This window comes from Ischnura elegans, chromosome 4 (assembly GCF_921293095.1).
Source record: "Ischnura elegans chromosome 4, ioIscEleg1.1, whole genome shotgun sequence".
Taxonomy (NCBI): domain Eukaryota; kingdom Metazoa; phylum Arthropoda; class Insecta; order Odonata; family Coenagrionidae; genus Ischnura; species Ischnura elegans.
Genome location: NC_060249.1, coordinates 124,068,570 through 124,087,627, shown reverse-complemented (window position 1 = coordinate 124,087,627; position 19,058 = coordinate 124,068,570). Strand labels below are relative to the sequence as shown.

Sequence of the window (19,058 nt, the reverse complement as noted above, 5' to 3'; positions counted from 1 at the left end):
AGGATGCTAGCGGATAGCTGAGTACCTTCCTGTCTGGTAGCGCATGGCTTAAAAAAGGTTTATTAATACCTTATCAAGCGAAGAAAACTTTCCGACCTTAGCCAGTTTTAATGTGTGATTATTATAAGATGTTTCCCTGAGCTCTGTGCCTCATGCATGCATTGGTAACCTCAGACGATGTATAACTCCTATCCTCTCGTGTAGAAACTAGGTCCCTGTGACGTCACGCGGAGCGGAATCGCATGGGCGCCAATCTGGCCTTTTTCAAATGAGGATAAAATTTGACCCTTGCCATTCGTCTAAACCGGTATTTCAAAAACGAAATAATTTGTGTATTATGAATACACTAATGGTGGGCAACGAATCGCAATCAATGCCTATCGTTTTCTTTGATGAAGGAAACTACCCTATTGTCCGCTAATACTGCGACACCTCCTGACGGACTGTGAAAGATACTGGGTCGCACAGGTGAGTCACAAACTTGGGAGAAACCTAGCTTAAGTGCAAGGAGACAATCCCTAACATATCACTCAAACTCATCAGACTTTTATTCAAAGCTTATCTCTTTACAAGAATATAATTGGACTATTTTTACTTTATTACATCATTTTAAGACCAGACCAGTTTGTTTTTGTAAGCATTATTATATTTTTTGTCTTTTTATATCAGTACTAGCTGACCCGGCGAACTTCGTACCGCCTAACATTCAATGAACTTATAGTTTAGTTACACCATTTATAAATAAAGAGCAGCTCTTATCGTTTTAATCATATTTGATTTATTATAAATTAAATGAGATAATATTGAAGAAATAAAAACTATACGCAGTTCAGTTGTTTACAAACAATTCAGTTGTTAGCTATTTGTGTTATTAACCGTAAAAAAATGTTTTTAGGTCTAAGTCCGCAGCGTAAACTTGGCTCGTTCACGGGGCAGGTTAACGCAATGCTAGACCGACGCTTGACTGATGCTCAAAATAGCGTAAGAAAAGCCCCTATAAAGCAGCATTCGTATCAAATGACTTAAGGCGCGCCAGTTATAGTATCTCTGTTTGGAAAAAATGCACTGAGTAAACGTTCTGCATGCGGTGTGCCCTATACATTCGGGTTTAATGTCTTGCGTCAAGTGCCTTCTGATAAACAACAGTTTTTGTTTTGTTATCAGGCGCAAGATAAAGCGAATGAAGCTAAATAAAAATAGCGAAGCGAAGCAGGGACGCAGCGAGGGTGGTTTTTGGGGGTTGCCGACTCGTAAACATACCACATATTATTTACCATGAGAAAATCATGGGTTTTTACTGACACATGAGAACAAAAATCAAAAAAACTGAAATACTGACCATGCGATTTGTTAATGGTTATCACGAATGCAACACGAATTGGAAATTGAATACGTTTAAGCTCAAAAGGGCATATAAGTTGGGATCATGGAATCTTCGGATTGAGAACTTCCTCATCTTTGAATTTTCCTTTGAGCATAGTGGCGTGAATCACTTTCATTATCAGTTTTTTTAATAACCAAACACGTTCCGTTGGATAGTTTTGGTTGGTTTAGGTTTCGAAAGATCATGAACACAGAGCCTACCTTTAGCTGTAAATCGTGCCGAGGTAAGCCTGGTGCGTCCAAGGACTTTAAATATTCAGTTAGATAGTTGGTGACTTCGTCTTCGTTTATTACAAAGTTAAAAGATTTGAATTCATGCAGAGTACACTGACATTACTGATAATCAACAATTGCTTGGAGATTAGTTTACACACACGGTAGTTATGTGTTTGTTGACAACTCAATTCGAGCTGAGCTTACCTCTAATTCAATTATTTTAATACTACTTTAATATTACTTTAATATTTTCAACGTTTGAACATTTAAATTTTTTTGATATTGTTAAAAAGATCAGTCAATACATTAGTAAAAACGAAAAAAAATCTTATTTTTTTGACCATCTTAACAATCAACTCCTAAAAACATATCTCTATGATAAAGTTGAATTTTTTTGTGAACTTTTCCTATTTTTTAATGCCCTATATGTTATCCGGGGCTGAGATGAATCCAAAGAGCCTAATGTCACTAAAATCGGTGAAGCCGTTCTCGAGTTATAAGTGTTCTAACTAACACAATTTTCGACTTTCTTTTATATATATGTATAGAAGTGGTGAAAATGGCATTAATCACCAATGCATCCTATAACCTAATTACTACTATTACTCCACCTTCTTCTTGACCCACTATCTCATTCCGCTTCCATTTTACTGCATGGAACAAGTAATTTTGCACTCATTGTCAGTTGGGTGCAAATTTATTAAAAAATATTAAGGGTGAAATTCACTATGAAAGACTGAGACGCACGCAGGAAAACGGCTTTATGGTGTAACTGGTAGCATACCTGACTGGTATTAGAGATCAGGGTATGAATCCCAGCTAAGGAAAATGATTTACCCTGAAAAATTTTGCAATTGGTATGAATTTGCTTCCATTTTAAGCATCACACATTTTGAACATTTCCTCTTCCTCCTTCCTAAGCATCCACATTTCCATATATATGACTCCTCACTAACCTTTTCTTTAAACTCTTACTTACCAATCCTATCATCAGCTCTTTCCTCTTTATAAATGCTGCCTCCTTTGCTGACTGGACACCAGTAATGCTGTCTAGAGTATTGATCCATTTTTCCTATGATAACCTGCTCTTTGGAAAGCCAAATTGGTGTCAAAGGCCTTCCACTTGACACACGGGGAAAATCATTCTAAATTGTTATCATATTGCAACAACTGATGCAGCAGGAACATAAATAATGAAGAATCCCGAACAGGAGGAATGAATTCGATTCCACAGACACAAAGAAGAAAGGTTTTCATGATGATTATTTTAGGGAAATAGAGGATACACAGAGGCTTTTCCTCGCTCTAAAACTTGACTCCCACAACAAGCAAATTATTTATCCTATTACTAAAAAAACAAAACCAATTTACATCATATTGGGAGCGAACGTAGACCTTGTTTTGCTCCAAGCACTTGTTTGCCTATGGTGCAGAAAAAAATTAACCTCAAACTAAAACCATGGAATATAAAAATTTCTGAATGGCTCAAGGAATGCCTATAGCCTTCAGCACATCCAAATAAGCAGTTTAAACTTGATGCACCTGAAATATTGCTGTCTGTGAGATAAAAGCCATTTCACAGAAACTACTTCATCTAATTAAAACTGAGTCAATTTTTATACACACTGGATCTTCAATATTAACTAAATATTCATAAGCCCATTGAAATATTTATGATTTATCATATTTTTAAAGGGATTCACCCCATTATTTATCTATATTCATTACACAAGCATGCACTGACTTGCAAGCATTTCAAATTTCCACAATTTAAATAGCAGGAATGATACATTGTATGAAGTAAAGTAGAAATGCAAAAACAGAAAAATGGCCCAAAATATATTGTCCTGGGACATTTAGAACATATGTGAATGAATAGCTTACAACACAAAAATAATGCCGTAATTATCTGAAAAACCAAAGATCATTAACAGAAGATATGAATAGGCTGAATTCAATGAAAACAACTTAGTATAAAAATGATCGGCTTTGTGAGGAAATAGGTTAGACGTCAGGTGTAAATAAAATGGAGATGAACAGGTGGAAAAAAGAAGCCAACGTGGGCAGTGGGACTCGGAACATATTTCAAAGACATAAATAAATGAGAGCATTTAAATATTTCATAAACATTCTCTCCTTCCGATACCAACCAATTATAAAAAAACTGTTCACATTTAAGGCACTGCAAAACAGCAATATATGCACTGTAGACCTCTGCACCACTGCAAACCTCCTCACACCAAAAGCTTTCATCTCCTATAATCTCCTGATCTGCAGACATTGAATCTGCAACAATCCCAATGATCTACAGAATTTCCAAACTAATCACTTCTCTTCTCTTCCACAATTACCCTGAAAATCTTCTCGAGAAAAAATTCACGAAAAACCTCATGTTCCCAATAAAACCTGTTCTGAGAAACAATGCTCTCCCTCTACCATGACCACACTACTCCCCTGGTGCTCACTCTCGGCAAGACATCCTTATTAAAGACCCGTCTTATCCCATTCCTTCGAATCACAAATCCACCTCACAGATTTCTCTTAATGCCCCAAGCATCACCCACAAGAAGCCACACTCCCACTCTCTAAGCAACATTTTCAGAGCCACCCACCCACCTACTTCACAAATCCCTGTCAGTCCCCTAGCATTGCAACCAACATATATTGCACGCATAACTTGCAAAATATTTTCTCTGTCCTCAACCATCATTCCTCCAAACTCAAATCCCTCCAGATATTTTCCTCTACCTCCACTACATCCACAATTATTATTTACCAGCTACCTCGTAACTTCTCCCCAGCATTCCATGTCGGCCGCCCCCCTAAATCTAAGAATAAATGACCACCCTGTCATTCCCTAAAGGCTGTTTTACACACGGCGCGTAATTGCACAATCTGACGTGTGTACAAGGGCACATTCAAAATTGAGTCGCATAGAGGGATGAATAGCTAGAATGTATGGACATGAAATGGCAAAGTAGCCCTTGTTCTAATTTTGTTCGTGAATTTGTGCAATTCCATACCATGTTGAGAAAGATTGACCTGTACAATTATGTGTGAAACAGCCTTTATGTATCCCTCCCAATAACCCTTTATAATTCCCATGATACTCCTCTCCATTGCTGCTTCAAGGTTCCTACAATTGCCTCCCTCCCCGACTCACACGGTGCCCTCAACCTCCACACCCCAGAACTCTTCTGGATGAGGCCCGCAGCACCTTCCACGCGTCCTGCTAACCCCATTCTCCCCCTTTCTTCCCCTCCTCCAAACAAACGTCCTTCCCTGCTCCCAACTTCTCCCAGCATTCAGATTCATTCCTTCTACATTCGCTGTTTAAATAAATGCCAAGGGCATCAAAAGCCCTCATTATTCTACTTTAATTGCCCAAATAAGTTTTATCCTATGTTTTCAGTCCATCATACCCTTTGGAAAACATTTTAGTTACATGTATGTTGCAAAGGGGCACAGAAATATTTCATATTTTACAAGAACTAGATTTAGCCAAGAATGAAAAATTCATAAGAAACAATTGAGTAAACACCTGAAAGCTAAAAACTCTAAAATGGAGCATAAATTATTTGGCTTACAAGATTCAATAGATAATTTTGTTGCTTCAAATCCTAATCAATTTATTACAAAGTAACGCATGAACAAGATATGTACCATACCATCTTTAGTACAGAGGCTCATCCATTGAAAGTGATAAATATATTCAAAAATGCATTCATTGATGCAACATTTATGCATATTAATTAAATTCAATTTGGATGTTGATCTACTTTACTTTGTACAAACAATAGCCACGTCAGATTTAAGAAATACAATTTCCTACAGCCCTAAAATATGATACATAAAGCTCCACATAAACATGGGTAGCAAGAAATGCAGAATAATAAAGAAAGCATAGAGAGGGAAGGGAGGCTTTGAGATGTGTTCATTGCATTCAAACACAAGATATTTCCACAGCAAAGATGAAATCATAGAATAGAAACAGGTGAGAAGGATGGATTCACTTACAATGGCAGCAGCACTCAAAGAGCAAACAAAGAGTAACTGGCAATTTATTAATGTCATAGAATCCCACTACAATGAGCCTGAAAAAACTCAGTATATTCATAGTTCAATGAATTTTCTCTACTTGACCACTAAGAGGCTGTGAGACCAAACGTAAAAATCATTTAATTAAATGGCAATTTTAGGTCTAGTTGGCATACATACCTAATTCAAAATACACATTGCCTCAGCGCAAATAACGCATGTATATACTGTCATAGGGGCCTCATTAATTCTCAACTGGTGTAATGAAATCAAGGGCTGAGATAGTGATGACGTCATTACAACAGAAAAATTCAACAGCGGTAAATAATGATTTTAACATAAAACATTATGAAAACAAAACTTACAGCTTTTATGATGAAATGTATAGATTTCTGGTGCGAGTTAAATTAATACACATTACAAGTGAAGGCAACCCAAAAAACATCCTTTGGTGAAAACAAAGTTTTTGGAGATTTGTCGTTTCACTTCCCCCTTTTGCCTTTTTGAATCCAAATTCACAGTGCATTCATATTTTTCTAATATTGCTCCAATATTAATGCCTCACTTATCTAAAGAAAGAATATTATTCCAATGGTAAAGCCTTAAAAATCATAAATATTTAAATGAAAGTAAATTTTGACGCATAAATGTACCTGGAACATTTTATTTTGATTGAAAAGAAATTTTGATCATCAAGGTAGCAACTCTGCCCCAACTCAACCAGCAACTCGACCATAACTGCTTCCTCCACCAGAAATATTTTTTAACTTTATGGCTCCAGAAGCGGTGGTTAATGTTATCCACACAGAAAAATATTCAGTCTTGAGATCTTTGTGATCTGAGAGACTAAAAAAAATTATTCTTCAGCCTATAGAATGTTCTGCAGAATGTTCATCCCAGGTAATATTTTGTCTACACACTGGCTTAAAGCTATCTTTAGAATAAAATCTATTGCCTTTTTCCATAAATTTAATTTTATTTAAAATTTTATATTTATATTTATTTATTAGTCAACTAAACATTTGCTACATTATTGGACCAATGAATTTTCCATACAACTCTTTTGCATTATCTCTTGAGTCTTTGATGAATTTCCTTGTATTCAAGCGCAAGCTATTCTGAATTTACTCTGATATTTGATGCTTACCTCCTTTTAATCATCCAGCAGTAATCCCTTCATTACATAAAATCCTTCAATGTTCTTGTAATTTACCCGATTCCTAGCAGAGCCCTTTGCATTTATTTTGTCAAAATAGTTTCCAGCATGGTATCAATGACTTGACATGGCTACATACACACATATAATTTTATGAATTAGATATTATTTTCCACGTAACTTTTCATAATCACCAAAGGAGATGGCCAGAACTGAGCATGAAGGAGAATCACCAAGCTGTATGAGTGGAAAATTTTTAGGATATATTTGGCCCTTTATGGGGAATATACATAAAATATCAATAAAGCTATCTTCAAATACCTGCCATTTGTCAAATATCAAAAATCTAGCTCTTTCTTGCGTGAAGATCGCTAAAAAGTCCTTCAAAAAGACATCGACATTCACAATTTTTTTCTTCAGTACTTTACTTTGCAAAAACTTATTTTGCTGACAGATGATGGCAGCTCAGTTTTTGTTGAAATCTACTTGGTATGAACTTGAAAAGACACTAAAGTGATTGACACTAAAGCAAAAAATTAAAATTTTCTTATTGCAAAGGAGGTAGAATTATCTATGCATGTGTTTCTTGAAAGTGATTCTGTGGCAGACATTATGAAATGAAACTGTATAAATGAACATGGTTCCAGAGGATAGGTGCCCCTGGGCTAGTGACTTCCTCAGTGTATATTTCGTACAGTTGCCACAAGGGTAAAATATGTCAAGGGGGAGCTGAAGCCCCAAAAGGCCTCCCCACAATCCCAATGGCTACAATTTCCATTCCCTTAATCACCAAGAACTAGGTATTAGCAAACAATTGCTTCCCTTGAATTGATTGGTTCTCTATCTCTTTTCCCCCTCTCACTTTGGGTTTTGGAGGTCTCTTTTTGCGAATAATTTGGGTGATTTTTCCGTTGAATTTGTCCCATTCTGGTTGTCACAGCTTGCACGTTGTATATCCTACCCTAGGCATATCCTCCAAAGGGAATATCACATAGCTATCATCAAACACAGCTCCTCTCCTTCCCGAAGCATTAGTTATATATTAATGCCTTCTCTTGGAAGAGTTAACCCTTTTGAGATGGAGGTGTTCTCTCCTTACCATGACTGCTCGAATGAGCTCCCGGAGACAATTCCATCCCCCCTCTACAAAGCACTTCTGCAGGACATACATTAAGAAGGGTCTCATTGATAATCACACACTCTCAGCACCAACCTTTTTCAACCCTCCCTAGCAGGGATTCCACATTATCTCGCACTCTGAGGGTAGTTTTGCTCTCTCCTTTACGCGTTCATAACCCTACCAGTGGTATTGGTTACATGACATTGACCCGGTCAACTTATGATTTTCTTATATGAATTAGCTACATGGATAATTGTTGATTGCATGTAAATTTCAGACTTTGAATTGCAATCCACAGTTGTTTCTGAGAACTGTCACATTTTACACAAAACTCTGGCGTCGATATTAACGGATTTAATGTATCAATAATTTCTGTGTTGATGTTCATGCTAAAAAAAAGATATAAGTTAATATTTATGGTAGAATTTTGTTTAAAAATTGTAAATGCTGCTCAAAAGATAAAGAATTCAATTCTAGGTTTACATTTTTTGAGAAAGAAACAAATATACAAAATGAATGAATGAACAATTGTGTGATTGCAGGGTCCTACCACAAAGAGGGGTAGTACAAGACAAGGGGTTGAGTAACTGCTCCCTGATTTTGAGGGTAAGGCCTAAGCCCCTCTGCATTGGGTCCCAAAACTAAGATTTTGCGTACCCGTGACCATCATAAAAGGGGGAGAGCAAGAGCATTTACAGCATTCGTTTTCCTTCATAGGAAAATCTCCGACAGATATTTTCATATCTCGTTAACTAGGTTAAGAAAAGTACTGCCAAATATTTCAAACGTAGGTAGGGAATGGGGTTGGATTTCAACCAATTTATAGAATTCGATTGATGATCAGGAATTCATAACTTTAAATTTGAATTTCTGGAATTCTTAACTATGTGGTGTTAATGTTGTTGTTCTGGTGTGCTGGTGGAAAAAGCACAGGCATATGATGCAAAAACATGGCACAATGGAGAAAGAACAATGAAAAAGTGGATACTATTTTTTAAATGAATGGAGCATGAAAAAAATTGTTTACTTAAAATGGAAAGAAACATCTCCCTTATCTCTAACGAAAGTAAAATTTTTGGGTCAAGATTAGCTCGTTATAGAAGAATACCTATTCAGCAAGGCCTCTGTTACATCAACTTATGAATAATTTTTACCACACATGAATAGATTCAACACAATTTGGGGATCCTAATTCAGTAAGTTTATGTTTTAAAGCATAAATCCTACAGAAAGAGTTAAAATTTTATGGTTTTGGAAGAATCAAAACATGATTATCTTCTTTTCCCTATTGAATTCCTAGATGTAAGGTGATCCCTTCAAAAATGCATGATGAAGACACATAAAAACATAGGTTAATTATGTAAACACTTTTTGTAGGTCCTTGTCTAAGGCCATTTAAAAAACTACAAAACCCAGGTAAAACATTAATGGGCCAACTAACTGACATTTTAAACAATTAATGTACAGAGCTGAAATTTTTTTTTTATGGTTTTTGCATTAGCAGAGCAGTTATACTTTAATGTTGAAAAATACTTTCAATGTTACCTTAATATCAGATAATTTTAGCATAGAGTGGAAATAATACACATAAAACCAAGAAGAAGAAGAAAATTTTAAGCTATAATAGACAAAGCAAGGATTAAAAAATTAAGAGGTGCATCAAATTTCTATCGAGTATAATACAAGAAAGTAAAAAAAATTCAAGAGTAAGTAACTACGAAAAGCTGATTTTTTTGTAGCAAGTAAGCTTAGTGAAGAATTAATGGATCATGTGAACACTAACCTTTAGTGATTACTTCCTGTAAAGCGAGAGTGTCAGCATGGAAGAAAACAATAAACCCATCACATACAGTGTCACATACACATATCAGACCACATGCATGCTTCTCACAGAAGGACACAAGACAAAAAAAATTGGCATGCTAAATTATAACAGTAGCTAACAAAGAAACTTGAATGCACCATGCACCTAAATTTATGTTAAAGTCATTAGGTGATATTTTTAACCTTAGTGCAAAAATGACAGTGTACACAGCTGATACACTTCAATCACTGCACTCTTTGTATTTAGTGCAAAATGAATTAAGCAAACTTTGAAGCATTGTCACAAAAGTAGGCATATGTGATGACTTAAGTGTGCTTTGAAGAAAATATGTTTTTAATGGAATATCTTGTGATAAGCATGACATTTATAATAGTGTTAGAAAAATGCATAACATCTTATTATGTTGAGTTTATAACTTGCAATTAAAATTGTTGTACACACATTTATATCATCACTAACAGACTCCAGCAATTAAAAGTCCATATGCTAATTTTGCATTGGCATGTATGCAAAGATATTTCTGCATCAATGAAGATATAAATCGTAAATAGCGTGAACAGAGAAGTGCAGTGCTTGCATGTCTTTATCTAGTTATCTTTCATTGGACTCCGATTAGTTGACTAGGATTTCTATGAGGTCATTGGCCAAAACAGAGAAAGGGTACACCCTACAACTTAGGATGATTTTCAACCTGAAATCACAAATGACTTGGTTGTCTCATAGAAATGGGCTAGGCAATTTAAACATGCACAGTAATTAAATATACAGAAAACAGCTGACAAAGTCAATGAAAGATCAAGTCAAGGTAACAACTTCACCAATGACAAGTGTTTTAGCTAGTAACATGATTCTTTACAAATCTTTAACCCACACAAGTCTATTTCCAATTCCTAGCATAAACCAGAATTTGCAATAGACTCTTGTATAGGTATTTATTGGAAATAGATACCAGCGAGTATTTAAACGTATACTTTTCTGACAAGCAGCCTAAACTAATCATTATCCAACAGATGTGATGTATTTACTTGAATGTTATAAAACATCTTTTAATCAAGGTATTTACATCTCATTATCAAGGTGATGATCATATAAAAATATGAATGAAGAAAAACAGAATCATGCTCAAAAAAATTTCTTGTTAATATACATCTATTCAACATTTAAATACAGCATGGTCTTACGTATCATTAGCTTGTATTTATTTGTACTATTATTCCACCTTGTAGTAAATAATATGCATGATAGATATCACAACCTAAACTTTTCCCATCTCAAATAGTGGCATGTACTATTCTTTGCTTAGAGCCTCAATCCAAAATGTATGTATCAAAAAATTCACATCCTCAAAAAATCATAACAGATTCATGTTAAAAAAGAAAAAAATGATAATTCTGTCATTCTAGATAAAATCCTAAACTAAAATTTATTATATATTTTTACAATTCAAGATATGTGAAATAAGTCAAGCTCAAAATGCTCACCTCACACTGGAAATGGGTTAATCTACGCTATTGTAAAGCAGTAAAGTTCCAAATGGATCATAGAAATGAAGTGGGCAACTCTGAAGCCAAAAACTATTGAATAAATAAGAACTATAACTATGACACACATTTATATCTATACCAATGAAAATCCATTAAGTATCACCCAGGAATGTTTTTAAGTGCCCACTTACAAGGAACAAACTTAAAAATATTTGCATATAAAATTAGTAATATGTATATCTACATCTGTACGACCAATGAAACTTTTACTGCCTGGTGTTATCTAGGGAAATATTTACATATGAATAAAATTACCAACTCGTGTGAATAATCATCATTAGAACCAAATAATAAAAATAATGAAATCAAGTTTATCTGATCCACTATTTTATATACCTTACTAAGAGTAATCAAGTACTGTAGTCACTGATATTAATTTTTTTTTTATATTTTAACATTCACACTAGAAGATAAAGATTATCGTAACACGGTATTGCAAATATTTTTCATTATGAATGCCCCATACTTTTATGCAAAAACCATCAGACAAGCAAAAAGTAAAAATCATTAGACATGGAGGCAATGAGTTACTAATTCCTTGGATTCACTTTCTTATGAATTAAAATATCATAGAGGTTTTTATTACTGAAGAGGGTATCCTGCAAGAGAGATATTTGAAAAAAAGTGCCTTCTAAGAATAAATGATTTGTTTCTTTTCATGGGGGTAGAATGGGGGTTCAGCCCACTGTGAAAGGAAATCCTTTTCCCATTATCATCCACAGCAGAGTGGAATCTAGAATATCAAACAATAACCAGCCGACACACTCACCAGATGGAATAATGGCTGGAAAATGTATCGGATAATAAAGGCTCCAAGCACTTACTCCAAACAAAGGTGACTCACTTACATCCACTGATATTCCCAGTTCTGGAGGAGAGGGCGCACAGTACACACTTTGACTCTTTCCCCCCATTCAATATCGACACCCTTATCCCAATTAAAAATCTCCAACCAGTTAACAGATAAAATCATTGTGAAATACGTCAGGTCAACAATAGAACAGATGTGGAGATCCTGTGAAAAATGAAACAGAGAATGTCAAATAATAATGCTCTGAAGTTCCCCGCTGATTCCATGGAATTAAATATCTTTCCATGGAACTGATAATTGAATTACATTCCCAGTTTTTTTCCAAAGCCCACCAGGTCCACATGAGGTCCTTCAGGTCCATATCTGACCTGATCAGTTTCAGATCCGATTCTGAATGTAAACTGGTTGGAATTTTTTTTAAGGGTTTTCCAGGTGCCATATTGAAGGCATTCAACAGTTTAACACAAGTTGATGGTTTTCATTTAAAATATGGCCGTGAGTGATGGCTGTGTTCACACATGGCAGCAAGGTGAACAGTCGTGTCCGCCACTCGCAACCCTAGATGGGAACCCGAGCAACCTTGCCGCAGTGAAAGAATTATGTAGTGCACATTCAGAATGACAAAGAGAGTGTGAGGGTTCAGGGCGAACCCTTCGAGGGTACAACGCACCGGGGCGGCGAACCAAGCCGTGGCTTATACGCCCGCTCACCCGGGGAGGGGGAGGAGAGGAAGGGAAAAGGAATAGAGGCACCGCCGCGATAGGAGCCCTTCGACGCCTCTGGGAAGGGATAGATATGGAAGGAACGGGACAGGGAAAAGCACCTCAGCGCTGCAGAAGCGAAGGGGGCCCTATTAAAAAGCGAAACCCGGCAAGCCTTTAATGTTCTAACGATCTTGGAGAATTATTCTATGAGGAAGAACGATTCAACGACCAGATCGTTAGATTATTCTTCCTCATAGAATAAGATTCAAAATGACAGTAAGTATTTCACTCCTTAGGTCAGTTTGATCAGGGGAGAAGGCAACAGACAAGGAGTCATCCGAAATAAAGTACGGTACTCTCCCCCAATTCATTCATGAATGTCATTCCCGATAAGAAAGATGCTGTAATTGGTGTGTAAGCAATGAAAAACATCAATAATAGCACATGAATGTTGAATTCACTTGGTACATATACATCCATTGCAGATGTCTATTCATGATATACAAAAGAAATTTAGATGCTGCACAATGGTCTGGCAGAAATCCAATAGTCCTTCATCCACAGATGGATTTGACAAGCCAATTCTCTCAATGGATAAATGGCTTCGCCTAGCGAATATCATTGACAGATCAAAACTAGAGTTAAAAAAATGAGAAAAAATTGTGAAATACAAGACGAGATAGTTGGATGAAGAATTGAGAGAAGGGGAGACTCCGACACAGTTGTCCTAGGGCAGATGCTGCCATATCTTATACAAATGCTGTTCAAAGAATTGGCCGAATGCTTCCACAATTTTTTTCAATGGATATCCTCACAGGAATGCCGGTGAATATCCAGCCATGAAAATTTGATATACCAAGCATTTTACACACATAATTTCCATAATTTTTGTGTGAAACCAGGACATTGTAGAGAATTTTTGGAAACCAACGGGATGCCCTCGATAGTGATCTACACTGGGACTGTCCCGGCCACACCTATATGGCCACTTTATGTCCTCACGTCCCCAAAGACAGCACAGTTAAGGCCTTTTTCAGGGGATTTTAGCATTTAATAAAGATGAACTATCACATGGAACAACTTTGGTTATCTATTAGATGGGTGGGTTGCAATGGCTGCAGAAAAGTATTGCAAGTTCTCCTAATGCAAGCTTTCAAAAATATATATAAGAAAGCTTAAGAGAAAAGGAGAAAAATACCAAAAAACCTTTGCACCTTTATCTGCACATGAGAAAATTCTTCAATCTCACTTTTTAACGCACACTTCATTAAGTTCGACAACGATATGACTTTTATTTAAGCGACCCACAGTTAAAAAGCAGAGAAATTGAACCATGAAGAAGACATAATTACTTGAAGAAAGCAAATGAGAGTTACTAGACATGTAAATTCCTTCCAAAGACCCAATGACAAAGTTGTTGAAGGGCGTGCATTCATGTAAATTTCACCACTAAACAAACGCATGCATGAGTTGTCACCACCGACAATTAAATACATACTCTGCCACGCTTAAAAAGTATGGAAAATTATATTGCTTCCACAGCTACCAATCCGTACAGTTTCATTGACCCACTAAATTCATTACCCTATAGTTTAAATAAGGTTTTAAAACAGTATGTACGTTGTTACCTATATTCCTATTCTAATCAGGCCACAAAACAAAAACTTTTCAGAAGATTTTTTCTAAAAATATCAAGAGAATTAATAGCAATATTTACTATACAATCCATTACCAAGACAATAATTTTATTACATGTTTAAATTGAGTATCAAGGTAAAAGCTAATTCAAAACAATAGTTTCCTTACAAATATGATGCGGAGGAGATATTGGCAGACAACTTGATAATAGCTAGCTGAAATAAGTTACAATTCAGGTCATGAGTCAGAGTGACTCCATCTGGAGTCTGACAGAATTTTCAGACCCAAGTCTGGTCTAACAATTTGGGCTGAGTCATATTTGAGTAAGATTAGGCAAAAACCTGGAATTCCGTCACTTGCTATAATGACTTGTGGCTATTCCAGAGGGGGCTCAACACGAATACAAGATGCATAAATAATTTCCCTTTAAATCCACAGTTAATTTTTTTCTGTGGGCACGCATCAATTTAAAACTTCAAAACTGGAAGCCATATTGATAACATAGCAAATTCAATACCACATGCTTTATTAAGAAACAAATACAAAATCACCTTAGGCGCAGGCATGTTAACGCTATTCATTTCAAACCTAACATTGTATACTTTGTTAAATATCTACAACTCCCCCAAACTTAAGCCTGGATACACCTCTACATGGCACTAACTTCTGTAAACCAACTTCACTTCCCAAGTACCCTATAAGTCTATTCTGGGGTCAATTTAAAGTGCAAATCATCATTTTGTTTGTCATCGCATACCTTTAGGTCCTAAGGCTAATGGTGAGTACCTTTCAAATTCGTAACAGTATTCCTATACGAGGAGGTGATTTAAGGCTGTGCTAAGTTTAGAAATATTGAGTACGAGAATTTTCTCATTGCTATTTCAAATCAAAATACAAGGAATGATCTAGCAGAAATGGTTCCAAAATCCTGATGCCAAAGAAACTAATCCAGTTAATGCCTTTCAATTGATCCAATGTTGATTTTTATCATAAACATGGACTCCCACAATAAAAGGCACACAATTTGGTAAATGAGACACCAAAATTCAACTTTTCACGGAAAAATATGTTTTTATGCAAACAAAACTCTTTCTTGAAGGTAAGACTCTGAAAGTTAGATTGTATACTCCAGTAGAAGGAATCCAACCCATCACTATAATCCACAGCTTATGGAAATGTGCCGATAATAAGCCAATGCAAAAAATAAATTGTTTGATGCATACTGGATCAGAATTTCTCAGTATAATGAAGACCACGGAGAATAAAATCATTGAGCAACAATAGACACACAAAGAAACAAGTCATCCAAGTGAGAGAATAGGAATGGAAGAGTGAGCATGGCCAGAAAATAGAAAAATCCAATTACATTATGCCAACAAGACAGTTTAAGGAGGAAACATACGGGCTGAAAACAAATCTACCCAAGTAGTTGACACTCCAGCGTATATTTTTGATAATACATGGCCAAAATTATAAAGTAAGGGTTGCCATTAATGGAAGCACTAGTAGTGAAAAATGCCCACATACTACACTTGGAGGAACAAAAATAATTGAACAAAAAAAACTTTCCATTTGTTCACCTTCAGCATTCCATTAATATATCGAAAATGATCATGCTTTCCATGAAACATACATCCACAATGTATGAAGTTTTTGATCATACATTCACACACAAAATATTTAAGTTACTTCCTAGAATATTAGAAGTCACAAAAATCTATGTATTTCATTATAGTGATGACCATACCTCTGGCATAGAGCAATTCGTGGCCAACGCCGCACCCCTCACAAAGAACTCCAACAGAAATGCAACATCAGAGTCAAATGCATAAATTTTGCATTAAGGAGGACACTTAGGAAGCCAACTGCAAAAAGGTGAGTTGTAGTGGAACATGCTTCAAATAATCATAGAGTATAATCTCCATAATGTCCTATTCATTACTGTTTCATGCAACTGATTTCAATACCTTTACCTCATCTTAAGACATCATAACTGCTGAAAATAGCTGTTAGCAACAGCAATAAATAGGACGCTTACGTGATTATTTTCTGTAATAAATATCCGACACTGAATAAGTCAACTACCTAAGTCCAATTTGTGAATGGGCTGACCCCAGGTTAGGGATTGGTTTGGGGAGAAGGTGTGTGCACGCATGAACTTGGAATCGGACAACGAGAGAGACTAAGAGAGAGAGAGATAGGGTCGTGGCGAATGTCGAGGAGCAGAAGACACTCAAGAGGGGGGGTGGGAAGTGGGCGTGGGGTGGGGCATCCTTACTTTTCGGGAGCTGCTCCTTTCCTGGGTCGATGTCGTCCCAGCTTAATGGTGACCTTCCCAATGGCACACTTCAACACTGCAGCTGCCTCCTCCTGCGATGCTGCCTTCAGATCCTGACCATTGACAGCGAGTATTTGGTCACCCTTCATCAGACGACCATCTGACTCAGCTGCACCCCCCTTCACCTGAGTCATAAGCATAAAATGAATTGGTGACTACAATGACTGCTCGTTTTCGAGGAATGGCGACAGGATTCGAGGAATAAATAACTTGGTACAAAATATCAAGATGAAAAAGTTAGACAGCAACCACTGTACTCACCACATCAGATATATAAACGCCTGGGCCATTCTTGCGCCCAACAATGCTGAGCCCAAGACCTTTACCAGCTTTCTTTGCGAGCTCTACCTCCATCACATCCAGCATATCTTCATCTTTGCCGCTAGCCTCATCTCGGTAGACAGTCATTTTGAACTTTATTCCATAAAAGAAGAAGAAAAAAATATCATCCTTTACGTACTGAGTATAAATTCTCAGAGCACAAGAATTCAAGTCTACATTTAGGAATGCCATGACATAATGGATTCCATAACACTTTGAAATCCCATCACATAACAACCCTCTCTTTAAACTCACTATCCTGAGGCATGCTTAAAGAATGAACTGAGCAAGTGATGTCGTTTTCATCATAGTAGTGTACAATTCAAAAGTAATGTCCACTTAAGTGTTTCAAATACCTACTGCATGATTAGAATTCCACTTTGATAAAGCATTTAAAAAGAAGGGAAGGATCAGGAAGCATGAGGATGCAAGGGAAATGCCTACCCACTCCCAGCCCCTGGGTCCCCGTTATTTATTCTACGAACAAAATTCCTCGAATAACCTTTATAACTTCCGGATATCACCACCTCTCCACTCACAGATAATTCTAGATATTACCTGCTCATGAAATTATGTGGTAGCAACAAGTTAGGAGGCCAATGGGGTAAGATCTCCCCCATTTTTTTGGAAAATAGGGTGGTTTCCTATTTTTTTATTGCCTAAATCGAAAGATTATTACTACTGGAGTACTACTCCATGCTTTTAGATTTTTAAATGATGACATCTATTTTTAGGGATTAAATGAAAAGTGAAAATTTTCAAGTGCACGAAAGCGTAATGGCTTAGTATTAATGCTGGGAAAAGCCTGTGTGATGTCATTCTGGTTCCAGCTGCCACAGTGTGAGGCCATCTTGGTGTGAAGCTATGAGCACCACTACGACGCAGGCTGCTAACAGGTAGTTCTTGGCTTAAATGTGGATTATTAATACCTTATCAAACAAAGGAAACTTTACCACCATATGCAATTTTAACAGGTGATCATTAAGAGATGTTTCCCTGAGCTCTGTGCCTCATGCATGCATTGGTAATCTCAGACGATGTAAAACTCCTATCTACTCGTATAGAAACTAGGTCCCTATGACGTCCCGTGGAGTGGCATCGTATGGGCGCCAATCTGGCCTTTTTCATATGAGGTTGAAATTGACCATAAACATTCGTCTAAATTAGGATTTATAAAACCAAATAATTTGTAAATTTTGAATCCACTAATAGTGGGTAACGAATCGCAATAAATGCCTTTCGTTTTCTTTGATGAAGGAAACTACCCTATTCCACTAGTACTTAACAGTTTGATAAGACAGAAGAGTTACAATGGAATTCAGTCTATGCAGGCTGAGGTCTTCGAGACCTGAGGTGGGAGCTTAAGGTCAGGCGGGCATGGTGACAGAATCAAGGTGATATTCCAGAACACAGGAGAAGAGGGAGAAGTGTGGAGTAGAATATGATGTAGAAAGACCCAGTGGATAGGCCATGCCATAAGACACAGTGATTACGTAAGAAATTTAATAAAGTGAAAAATTGGAGGACACAGTAAAACCTGTTTGTAGTGAACCTCTTTACATCACAAACCTCCATACTTCAGACCACCCCCCACCCGGCGGGCTTGGGTTCAAATCCCGGCAGTGGCAGAGAATTTTCAGAGACTACCCGATCCCTGCTTGAATGTTGTGTGGAGGACATTTCAAGCGCAACACTCCGTCCGTCGGATGGGACGTTAAGCTGTGGTCCCCTTGGCACCTTTCGTTAAGAGCACGCTCATGCCGACGCCGGGTTTCTCTCCACCCTTCCTTCCATACCCTACCCTCATGGCGCAAATGACCTCAGCTGTCGGTCGCCTCCTCCAAATACCATACCATACCATACCATTCAGACCACCCCTAAAGTCCCGTCAGATTTACATGCAAATTTATAGGCAAACCTCTTTGTCTTGTAAAACCTCCACTTATCATACCAAGGAGATACCC

At 36.9% G+C, this 19,058-nt stretch overlaps 1 protein-coding gene across 5 annotated transcripts in view; it reads right to left on the bottom strand.

The window, feature by feature from the left end:
- LOC124158011 (inaD-like protein) overlaps nt 1-19,058 on the bottom strand; it is a 211,335-nt gene that overhangs the window by 7,230 nt on the left and 185,047 nt on the right. For 4 of the 5 annotated variants that reach the window (XM_046533155.1, XM_046533158.1, XM_046533157.1 and 1 more), the window contains 2 exons: nt 17,035-17,187; nt 16,714-16,898 (listed from right to left, as the gene is read on the bottom strand). In XM_046533155.1, the coding sequence (XP_046389111.1) occupies nt 16,714-16,898; nt 17,035-17,187 (338 nt within the window). Of the gene's footprint in view, nt 1-9,696; nt 9,713-16,713; nt 16,899-17,034; nt 17,188-19,058 lie in introns of all 5 variants that reach the window. The other variant, XM_046533159.1, reaches the window with a different exon arrangement.